The 12,565-nt window shown below is 41.5% G+C and overlaps 1 protein-coding gene across 7 annotated transcripts in view; it reads right to left on the reverse strand.

The window, feature by feature from the left end:
- Positions 1-380: 380 nt before the first annotated feature.
- The window catches only part of GFOD1 (glucose-fructose oxidoreductase domain containing 1), a 112,062-nt gene continuing 99,877 nt past the window's right edge, over positions 381-12,565 (reverse strand). For 6 of the 7 annotated variants that reach the window (XM_039527303.1, XM_039527309.1, XM_039527304.1 and 3 more), the window contains one exon: positions 381-2,401. In XM_039527303.1, the coding sequence (XP_039383237.1) occupies positions 1,482-2,401 (920 nt within the window). In that variant the 3' untranslated portion in view covers positions 381-1,481. Of the gene's footprint in view, positions 2,402-11,491; positions 11,563-12,565 lie in introns of those variants that run through there. The other variant, XM_039527308.1, reaches the window with a different exon arrangement.

Below are 12,565 nucleotides of genomic sequence, written 5' to 3' on the forward strand. Positions count from 1 at the left end.
CAAGCATATATCTTCTAAGAGGTCCTCTCCCCCCACCCCCCGGCCGCCCAATCAGATTAACCAAAACAAGTCGTTTTGCTACAGTTTAAGACAAATGCAATTTTGCTTTGTATTCTTTTGGGGATTACATTTTACTGTGTTATTTTTCATAGCTGCACCCCGATGCTGCAAACTCGTGAACGTGTGAGTAGCTTAATGCATAAGAGGAGCCCCACAGAGCTCACCAGGACAATTCACGAGCATCCGCATAAAATGTTTCCAAGAGTAGGGCCTAACACATTAAAGACAAGGGGGATAAGTAAACCAGAGACCATTTGTCTGTTCCTGCAGAACAGTCAGCACAGTACCTGTGGCTGCTGACTTTTGGCAGTTAAGGAGGTTTTTGCTTTTTTCCCTGTAAATCTATAAGAATTTTTCTCATTCTTTGTGGCCTATCATTCAGACCTTCCATCTTCAGGAGCTGAAAGCTTCTGGGCTGAGCAACGGGGAATTTGGTGGCTGGTGCAGATTTCTTCTTTTAGGTTGAGGTTCACATGCATGTAAAAGAACACAAAAACTCAAAACATAGCTTTTGGGTAAAAGCCCACTTAGTTTTGTATATTCTCTGCCATAATTCAAGCCCAGTTCACTCAGAACTCAATCCCAGGCTCACAAGAAAAAAAGTGTGTAAACCTGGTCCAAGTTTTGGCTGTGTAACAAATCCCAAATCAGGAGAGTGTCACGTGGCCTGGATTTTGCTGATGAAGGTTTTGCACAAACCTTCTTTATGAGCACATTTGTACAGCTAACATTGAAACTCAACATGAGCTTGTAGAATGCTTTCCCCACCCCCAGTTATATGAGCTGCTGTTGGAGACTTACTTGTTTACAAAAGCCACAGTGTCCCCTACTTAATTGTAGTTAAAAACAAAAACAAAACAAAAAAACCCTCAGAATAAACTATGAAAATTGAGCTGCCAAGTGTGACCTGGTCACATGACACTTGGTCACACCAAGTCTTATTATTCTATGTACTGGTTAGTAATGTAGTAGTACAGTGTGGTGTTGTCAGCTGGCATGGTAGGAACTCTTCACGTCAGATGCCACAGGAGACTTTCTGACATGACAGAGCCTTCACAGCCCTCTGGCTGGACAGGTAAGTCAAAAAGGACCTTCCTGAACTTTCACAGTAAGCACAACTGGATCAGATAAGCACTTCCATGCAGGAGACTGATTCCATGATATCTTGCTATCCAGCCAGTTAACACTGCTGCTAAACAGTTAGCACAAGTTATTTAGGTCAGCCCTTTAACAATTCTCATTTCCAGCTGTCTAGCTTAGGCATTTCTAACACGCCCATCACCGTAATATAGAGGCACCAACTAGTTTAGTTGGTTTAAACACCAAATTTGTCAAACTTTTATATGTCCAAATCCTTATGCTGTCTGAATTATTCTTTAAGAGCTGTGGTGTTTCCATTCCTTTCTAAGAGCTGAGTGAAGCTAGCAGTACAGAGACATTCTGCTCCTACGCATGGCTTCACTGATCAGGTATGCAGGGCTCAGCTCTGGCTCTTCTGTCATGATTGCAATGTTCTGCCATTCCCCTAGTTGGTTTGACTTTTTAATGGTGTCCACTACACACAAGGCATACAGGCAGTCATCGAAAGTCGCAGCCATGGTGAGGGGCCTCCCATCCCAGGTTCTCCTGTCATCCTGGTCCTCAAACGCTTGCCGGATGGCCTGCACCATCTTAATAGTGCCCTGAAGGTATGGGGATGGGATATCACTGAAGGCCTTCTCAGGCAGTAAGGAGTTGCTGACTGGCATAGAGTCCTTTAGAAGGAGCTCTCTTTGAGGAGAGCTGTTTCTCTGCCCATACAGATCAGTGCCTATTACAATCAGTCGTCCAGTTGAACCTACCATAATAATATCCTGTTTGAATTCCCCAGGAACATTGAAGTTGAGGGTGACAGTGCAGCACACCCCTCCTTCCAGAACCATTTGAAACGTGCAAAAGTCATCACTGGTGATCTGACGTATTCCCTTGATGTGGTCGGTCTGTTTCACAAAGGTCTTGAGCAGCCCATGCACTTTCACAGCCTTCTGGCTGGTGAGGAAGGTCAAGAGGTCGATAATATAGGTACCAACCGAGTGCAAACCCCCGCCCCCCATCAGGTCATCACAGCTCCAGTTGTACTTCTTGCCCAGCAGACTTCCACTGTGCACCTGCACCTCGCACACCAGCAGCTCCCCCACATAGCCCTCCTGAATCAGCTGCTTCATCTTCACAAAGGCAGGCAGGAAGCGGAGAACGTTCCCCATGATGCTCATGAGCTTGGGGTAATAATGGGCTGCAGACATCATCCTAAAGGCATCCAGAGGAGTTGCTGTTCGGTCACAGATAACATTTTTTCCAATGCCTGCAAAACAGAAAAAAGAGTGAGCAAATTCAGGACGTTTTAATGGGCAAATATTGATCAAGACCAACAAGAGACATCCTGGAAAGAAGACAATATTTTGTGAACCAGTGGTACCATATGCACAAAAGTCCCGCATGTGTCAGCTGACTGAATACTGCAATGAAAACAAACCCCTTCCTGTTTTCAAAATTCATTCACGCCGAAAAGGGGGTATGAAAGTGAGCAGTTAATCCTAGCCTTCCCTCATTCTTACTTGCAGAAGTGCATGGTAGAGGAGATCTTATGCCCATAGTAGCCCACACTAGGACACTGAAAATCCTGGGATTTTCTTCTGAGGGGACTCATTTCTCCATCCCCACCCTTTCTGTTTGATGGATTTTGTAGGGGAGGGAAGTGTATTGGATTGATTGATTATTTTGGGTCGGGGAGCGGGAAATAGTATTTTACCCACAGAACATCACGTATCATTCTGGCTGAGGTGCAAAATATTTGAGGGAGCCCCATGTCAAGATGTTAATAACATATCTAGGATGTCAAAGAAGACCTGTGATGTCTCAAAAGAAGTCAAACATGCAAACATATAGCTGGGACGATCTGTCCTCCCACATTTCTCATATGTGCACATTGTTATATTGAACCTTTTATGAGGGTTCTGTTTTAACAAGCTACCTGCGTGTACTGAATGCAATTCAGGGTTTGATATCTAATAGTTGTTTTATTATTGACTTCTTCTTGATGGCTTCTTTCTTCCTGTATATATACAAATGCAGTGCTGGCAAGGTAAAGTTACACAAATAGACCTGCAGTAACTGCTTGCATGCAGAAATCAATTCAAAATGACAGCAGGGTAAATCACTTTATACCATTCCAATTTGAGTTACAAGTGACACCTGTTCCCAGACAAAAAAAGACTCAAATTGTTTTATATATTATGCCTGTACCTGGGCTTTTCACATGTAAAGGGGGGTGAAAAGAACTGACAGTTCTTGAAGTCTTAATTCCATTTATAACAGCACAGATGGATTTTTATGTCCAATGAGCAATGGCAGAACTCCTATCACCTATCCGGCCCTGCATTATGTCCTGCCTTCCTCTAAACAAAAGCCTGAGAGGAGGAAGGAAGGTCTTGTGGAGAAGGACTCAGGAGATGCAGGTTCAGTTCTTGTCTCAGACTAAATGTGTGATCTCAGGAAAGCCATTTAATCTCTGTGTGACTCAGTCCCTTATCTCTAAAACTGAGTATAGTACTTCCCTCCTTCATAGGGGTGTTTTGAGGATACGATCATAAATGTTTATGAGGTGCTCAGATGGAGGCGGGGGGGTCATAAGGCCAGACAACCCCTTGGGGTCAGACTGGGACCACTCACATAAGTAACTAACTGCTCGCCCATGGGGAGGAAGCAGGGTCACAATCTGTCCTTGACAATCAATTCATATGCACTTCCTATTCAGTCTTTGTCTGCTACATATTGGACCAATCAGAATTGGAGCTAGGGCTGTCACCACCGAAGAGGTAGTCAAAACTGGTAAATCATTTCCACAGGACTAAATGAACTGGACTGAATGAACTGTGTCCCTTGTCCCCTTTTATATGGCCACTGACAAATAGGCCTCGTTTACACTGGTGACAGCATGTAAGTTATGTGTAGCCACATATCACAGTGAAAAGCAGACTGTGTCCTCACTGCAGTGTGTAGCTACACGCATCAGTTAGAGCAGGGGTCGGCAACCTTTCAGAAGTGCTGTGCCAAGTCTTCATTTATTCACTCTGATTTAAGGGTTCGCGTGCCGGTAATACATTTTAACGTTTTTAGAAGGTCTCTTTCTATAAGTCTATAATATATAATTAAACTATTGTTGTATGTAAAGTAAATAAGGTTTTAAAAATGTTTAAGAAGCTTAATTTAAAATTAAATTAAAATGCAGAGCCCCCTGGACTGGTGGTCAGGACCCGGGCATGTGAGTGTCACTGAAAATCAGCTTGCGTGCCGCCTTTGGCCCACGTGCCATAGGTTGCCTACCCCGAGTTAGAGGCTCTGGCAGTGGGGAGGCCAGAGCCTTTCCCCACTGCTCGAGTCTTTCTCCATGGCAGGGATAGGCTCTGGCAGCAGTACACTATGCTGCTCAAAATACCACTGTAAACGTGGGAGGTACTGCTTGGGTGAGTAGAGAGCCATGTAAGGTGCATACCCTAGGGTTCTGGTGTGTCTTCACTCTATTCGCCTAAGCAGTGCCTCGCCACCTGCACTGCTATTTATACCCATGCTAGGGGGAGTGTGAAATGTATGTACTAGACATGCCGCTGTAAGTGTAGACATAGCTATAGACACATATAACCTTTTTCTAATTGTATTATGTTCTACTGGATTCCCTTTCAAACAGTCATGGTTTTCTTTTCTACATTTCCTTTCTCATCTTTACAGATTGCCTACAGACTGGTGTCTGAGCTTTCTCCTTCATAGTCAGCCTTCTCCTGCTCCTGTGTAATCCCTTCAGTGATGCCACAGTGCAGGATTTGTTTGCATTCATCTTCCTGACCTATATTCCTTTAACAGGTAATGTTCTGCTGTACCATTTGCTTCAGACACAGCTCAGTGATTATTTCGCGAGCCATTTTCTGTTACATGGATGCTTTACAGTGGGCCCTAGTTTGGACAATTAGCCATGAACACAGAGAAAATGTCAGGTGCAATTATATCCTAGGGGGTCATCATGTGATGTGAGAACATGAGACTAATAAGAAATTCTAACGATTATTCCTAGACAGACAGTATTTCAGAAGGATTACTTCTGCTTGCCACAGTTTTCTTTAAGTCTTTGCTGGAGGATAATAGGGGTGGGTCAAATGGTCCCAGATACAGTCAAATCCCTCAGTGAGGAATCCCCAGGGGCTCAATCGTGAGCTGATCTACACAATGGAAGAGAATCCCCTGAGTTCAGTTCCTGTTCCAGTTTGATTCTCATCCTCCTCTCCCTTCCCTCACCACATGCTGCTGGGTTTTTTCCTGTCCTCCACACAGTCATTGATTACGTAAGCTATGCAGCAATGTACACATGTGTACATGAGGGCAAGACTGCATTGTGTTTGTAAACTCTTTGGAGCTCTGGGACAATCTTTACGTGTGTAGAGTGCCTAGAACAACTGAGCCCTGATTGGGACCTCTTGGAGCTACCAATATACATACAAACCAAGATTGAGCACCCTATGGGCCCTGAGACACAGGGGAATTGCCTTTAGAATCAGTGGGAGTTAGGCCCTCACATGGAGGGATGAGCAGAACGGAGAGAGAAAGGGAGGGGGAATCTTGCAGTTTCTTTTAGCAGCATTTTGATCTGTTTTTTAAACCGGATTCTTTATTAATTAAAAAAGCCTCAAATGCAAACCTTGAGAGCCATTGTTTATTTATACATATCCTAATCCACGTGCTATAGTCTACTCTGGTGGGGATTTGGACAACTTTCTGCTTTGTGCCCAGATAGCTCTTATATTATCACCAGCACTGATCTTTCAGGAGGACGCTGTTCAGCATTTGATTCTATGCGATTACTAAACTCTGTCCTCTCCACAGCTGTAAATTTACAAGCAGCTATAATGGTTTTCTTGAAACAGGGAGAACATTAAAGGTTTGCACAAAACAGCTGATTTAGAACACTGACATGTTTGTGCAGACCAAATAAGAAACAGGGAGATCAAAATCCCCCCACCTGTCCCCCCACCCCTCGGGGTTTCCTTCTCCAAAGAAGAAATTAGCACCTTAGCTTTGAGCTGTGGGAATGAATCAGCTGCATGCTGACCAAAAGGCAGGGTTGAAGGAGAAACTCTTCTTTAAATATTGACAGTCTCAAGAAAACATGTGTGTCTGGCTGCAAGTTCCAAAATTGGATTCTTTAGGAATGAACCTAGATACAATATTTACCTCCTGCTGCCCAGGCCTAGGGTCAAGGTCTAGTCATGTCCACAGTTGAACAAGATACTTTTGAGAAACAGATTTGGCAAGGGAAAGAACGGTCATTCTACTGGTCATTTCATCACTGCCTTAAACTGAGCTAAGCGCAGCTTTTCCTACAAACATCTTTCACAAGAGCAGCTCACTGTTGCAGATAAAAAGAGCCACATTAATGACACAAAAGCTAAGAAAAACATAGCAAGCTTATTTCAGCAAAAATAGTAAGATATTTACCCACAGCGAGAAGCACCAATATGTATGTTGTGAATCTCAAAAGGACTGGCTCTTTTGCAGGTTCCTATCCTTGTCCTGGAGTTCTTAATTAAAATAATAATTTTATACAAGTACTGACCATCCAGAGTGCTCAATCCCGCCCCATTTCTGAGTGCTCTACTCACCCCCTATTGTTGTATTATCTTCAAAGGGGGAAACGTTCACACTTTTAATAAAATAAACTTAGTTTCCAGCACTTCCGTCACCATTTCTACCATCCTACCTTCAAAAGGCCCCCTCAGCTCATAGAGGCTCTCTCTTTGGCTGACACTGCTCCTCAAGTCAGAAGATGAGGCATAGCTAAAAAGGGTCACTCCATATAATGGGCCAAATTCTGCTGTCAGTGACACAGGCATGTATCTCTGTCATCACTCCAATGGTTTCATTCTGGAGTCACACCCGTGTAACTAAGCTCAGAATCTGGCCCAATTGTGAACAAGGTACTGGTCTGAACAGTAGAAATGGGGACTTCAGTTTCAGGTTGTTTTATAAGTATTGTAGCTTCTGCAATGCTCCTGTGCCTTGGCAAATTGGAGAGAGACACACACACACACAAGCAATGGAACCACCCCAGGATAGCACATGCAGCAGTGCAGTCAAGTATTCTGCTTGCCTTAAAAATGAGGTGGAGGGACTAGTTGATTCAGGAGATTGGCAAAATGACACAAGAGGCTTTGGTTTCTAGGTCACCAGTTTACATTCAGATATGGGCACTTGTCACTGAAAGCTGTTGGCATTCGTCAGCTTTTGAAATGAGCTGGTGGTTTTAGTCTAAGTCCAAGAGTCTACTTCACAAAACCATCACTAATATTAGCCCTCCTTGGTGTCCTTGTTAGCAAGTTCAGTAGAGGCCAAAAACTGAATGAGCTATGGAGACTGTACAAATTTTGAGAGTAAAATACACCCCTGAGCAAAACCCTATGCACACACACCCCCCCCCCCAGGGCCTACACACCACTTAGGTCCTATTCAATCCTTATTTTGAGCATGTAAGGTTTGTGATGGCCCTCTGTACAAGGATGAATTTCACCCTAACTCCCTGGAAGTGTTTGCTCCAGGCAAAGTGGGGCATCTGCCTGTTTTGTAGACAGGATTATCTGATACTTTACACAAGCCCAGAGATTTATAACATTTTAAAATCATGTGAGTTGATAGTATTTATCATCTATGTCATATAGATATCATTTATAATAGTTGGTGCTTTTCTTACAGCAACAGCTTGTGGAATCATGTGATTATATGTGAATCTCAGCTTTCATTAAAAAAAAAAAAAAAAAGTATCTAGCCCTCATGGTTGCAGAGAAAAGCTTGAAAACATGAACATAAAGGCTCAAAAACCACCAGGCAGTTAGAACACAAACTTTATGTATATTTAAAACTCTCATGAATTTTAAGCCAATCTCATGATTTTCTGGGGGCCCAACTCATGATAGTTCAATGCTTGGGACTGGCATATACTACATTTTATATAAAAGTCGCATAGCATTTTGGTTATCTGCTGTCCAGCAAGTCACTTTACCCACACACAATCCCTGTACTTGCCAGATGTCCTAAATAATTAGCAGAGAATATCAAGTTCCATGACTTGACCAATGCATGACAGTCCTAACTCACTTAGAGATTTTCCAATCTAATCAATTCTAAAACTCTGCAATGCCAGCTTTATTTTTCCATCTGCTCTGACTCCTTCAAATACACTGACAGCCCCATTTTCATTGGAAACAAAATTATATGTCCAACATCCAGCTGGAACGAGGCTGGCCCTGGACTTGTTCAGTCCAGGATGTGAACCTACAATCAAATATTTTCTCCTCCTCCTATTCACAAGGAAATCAAAAAGGCTTTTATTTGGAGTCTGGGCATCTAATCAAAAACTGCATTTACATCACAAAGATTCATTAGTCCAAAGCCTGCACTTATCACTGTTGCTCAGGGGGGTTTCAAGATCCTGAGATTTGGTAGAATGAGTTAAATTAGTCAGCAGAAAAAAGTATATTTTTGAAGAGAAAGGGCAGATTTAAACATTTCAAGGATAGTCTGAATGTTTAAATAGGGAATGGGGTCCTCAGAGTGTAGGCTGAACTCCCCGACCTGCGTGCCATGGTGGATAAAAATAAAATATTTTTTTAAAGTTATTTAAATCAGATTTTTTAAATTAAATACATTTTTCTTTTAAAATTAAATGTGAAATGATGACAACCTGTAATAAGATTTAAATGTACTATAATTATTAAAATCATTTAAGTAATTAAAGAGATGCTGCTTCATGAGTCCTCATCAGTTTGAATGAGCTTATTTAACTATATTCAGAATCAGGGAAAACACACCCTAAACTTTTGAAATCACCTCAAGCTTTCTAAATATATCACAATGTTCTGTACTGAATTATGTATCTATATTATGTTCAATCTTTACACCAGAGCCACTGCCGGTACTGTCATTTTTGCAAATCTAAGGAGTTTCAGTTCCTGTTGTGCAGAAAAGCTTTTGCCTTAATTCCTTTTGGGTTCAGTTGAGCCAGCAGGTGCAGAGAGGATATTTTCCTTCATGTAGATTAGTTCATTCAAAGTTTAGATATTTATTAGGAGTTAACAAAGCAAGAAAGCTTGTTTTCCTCTTCCAGACTATGAATACAAACCAGGTGGGAAAGGATGAGATCTACTAATTCTAAAAACAGGGAGGAAAAGGAGGAGCCAGATTTTCAAAGGTATTTAGGTATTAAGATTCGGAGAGGCACCTAGTGGGATTTTTAAAAGCACCTAGGCATGTTAGGCACCTAATTCCCATTGACTTCAACAGGACTTAGGCACCAAACCTGCTCAGGTACTTTTGAAAATCCCACAAGACACCTCTCCACATTTCTAGGCACCTAAATAACTTTGTTTCTTGTCACCGTGAGTCAGATTTTCAATCTGTCAATTTACTAACCAGAGTTAATGCTTTCTTTGTTTAATCAAGGACAGCATATTCCCGTTTATCTAAAACTCTATTATCCAAACCTCCACATTATCTTAATCCCCTCCTTGTCCCCCAGCATGAGACACCTGACCTCTGCAGCATGTACTTCATGCTGAAGGATGGGATTCAGATAGTAGTTGGGATAATAGAGCAAAGAATTGCTCCTGTGGCAGCACAGGGAGCCCTCTACAGCCCTACTGTCAGGGAAATGACACCTGATCCCTGCATGCACAAGGTGCAGGGAAGGTGTTGTCTTGGCAGGGCAGATCTCCTGGCTGGGGATCTCTGCTTTGCCCCACCAGGACTACTACATATTCCCCCCACCCCGATCGTGCAGCGAGCAAGTGTCACCAGCCCTGCAGCAACCAGGGAGCCCTCTGTAGCCCTGCTGTTACAGGAGTGAGTGAGCAGGGCAGAGCAGAGAGATCTCTGGCCAGAACTGCAAGGACTAGCAGCAGCCCCAGACCGCAGGGAAGACCACCTTGCTGCTGATTGGCTCCTGCCCTCTTGATTAACCAGACTCCCAGTTATCCAAATTAAATCTGTTCCCCCTGTGCTGTTCAGATAATTAGGAACATACTGTAGTTTTAAATGCAAAGCATGTTTTGATCAAGCTTTTTTCCTTATGTGGCCAGAATATTTAAGGTAGTTTTATTTAATTAATAAAAAAAACTATTCAAAAATGATGTGTTTGTGCATTTTTAATTGAATTCCAATTTCCATCAAATACAGCTGGAAACAAATCATGAGTAAATAAAAGTCATCCTAATAAGGAAATGCATCATTCACCATTTTCTAATATATTAAAAAATGTAAAACTGAAGAATATGAATAAATGTATGTTAAACAATATAATTTCTTAAATAAATATGCATAGATATAGTATATCCTCCTGGTTAGCCCAGAGAATATTGTCTAAAAGTGTAGGCAACTGATTGACTATACTTGCAGTTGAACATTAAGAATGTTCAAGAGACCAAATAACCCAGCTCAGCCAAATTTTTTATCTAAAGGCAAAGTAATGTGGTATGGGAAAGAAAAAAAGAAAGTACACCTCTACTCCGATATAACGCGACCCGATATAACACGAATTCGGATAGAATGCGGTAAAGCAGCGCTCTGGGGGTGGGTGGGGCGGGCTGCGCACTCTGGTGGATCAAAGCAAGTTTGATATAACGCGGTTTCACCTATAACACAGTAAGATTTTTTGGCTCCTGAGGGCACCATTATATTGGGGTAGGGGTGTACATCACCAATTCTTCCCAGGAAGCAAATTCTCACACATTGTTCAGTTTAACTTACATAGAATGCCCCCTTTATAAGTTACACAGCACTGTTCATGTCACTTAAGTTTAAGTTTAACTAACCAGCTTTGTCATTGGTGCCTTCCTGTATTTTCCCATCTTTTGTTTTGAATAGTAAATTCAAAATATTAAGGGGCAAGAAGATACTCCCTAATACAAAACATTCATACACCTTACATTATTTCCTTGTACCACATTGTACCTTTGTTTCATAAAACACTCATCCACCTAGCTTTTGACAGCTTCTGTATTTACCTCAGCCAAGTGCTGAGCTATAGCTCTCCTAGGGCATTATGGGATATATGCTTTAGCATAAGTGAGCAAGAATAAGCATACAACAAATTAGCATGATTACCCAACACACATATATAGATATATATACACTCTAATACCAGATGCTTAATACGTGTGTGTGTGTGTGTGTGTGTGACCTGTATAAGTACCAAATTTAGTGTAAAGACTATATTTAGTTGCAAGTAAACACATTTGAATGGTTACCAACCATTGAGAATCAGCCTCTCTTTAGCAAAATAACTAAAAATTATAAATACAAAGAAAGATTAAACTCAATTATTTAAATCAATCCACTCTACTATATTCATGCATACCTTCTGGTACAAAAGGTGATTGGGTGGGTGAGTGAGGAATATAAAAACCTCTGAAGCCAATTAATCCAAGCCCTCCCATCTCTGAGTCTGCAGAAGATGATGTGTGTTTATATATTTATTTTGGTCGCTATTCCACCATTACCTCAAAAATCTTCTCAACTATCTAAATGTATTAATTACAGGAAAACAAAACTTGAGTTTGGTAAAGCAAAGTTCTGTGGGCATAAAGCTGGAAGGAAAGGAGAAATACTGTTTATATAATTCGTATTTGGACGGAACTTTAAACTGTATGTCAGATTTATAGAACTGAAAGTATGTGTGTATCATACTAACGCACAAAAACAGTTTTCATTTTAAACCCACAGTCACATTCTGATTTATGTGAAGCTTGACTAACCATTTCAGTTTTACTACATATAACTAGCATACCAATGTGAAACTGGCAGACCAGGTCCCAGCTCTTGCCAAAACGGCCTGCATTAGCTAAGGACTGACAGACTCATAGCTGGAGACCAGACTGGTTCACCTGTATGTTAATTTTGCTCAAAACAAGTATTATTCTTATAAGAATGTATTTAGTGTTTAGACTCTATGAAGTGCTTGCAAGTTGCTGCATGCATTAATCTCCCTTGTAATGTCTGTATTCTATGCTATAAGAAAATGTAAGTTTTGCTTTGTAACTTTGAAAATGTTTGCTTTGAACTTGTGAACCCAGGCATGGGAATCACCCCCCTACCCATCCAAGAGGACTATGAAAATGGGCCATTTTAAGAAAAAAAGCTTTGTTAATTGCCCCATCCACCCATGGAGATGTATGTGCAGAAGGCCTCGTCCCATTGCTTTGAATGCTGGAAGAGAGAAATAAAAATAGTGGATGTGAAGATTCTTCATCTCTTTGCTGTTTGAATTCTCACAGGGCCAGAGAAATCAAACTGAAACCAGAGATCCTAAGGGGTTCTCTCTCCTGAGTCCATCCTGAAAGACACTTTGAATGGACAGATCACTTCAACTCTGTCACTCTTAGGATTTAGATGGTAACTCATTTGTGTGTGCGTTTCCTTGCTTTAACCTGTA

The sequence above is a fragment of the Mauremys reevesii genome, linkage group 2 (assembly GCF_016161935.1).
Source record: "Mauremys reevesii isolate NIE-2019 linkage group 2, ASM1616193v1, whole genome shotgun sequence".
Classification (NCBI taxonomy): Eukaryota; Metazoa; Chordata; order Testudines; family Geoemydidae; genus Mauremys; species Mauremys reevesii.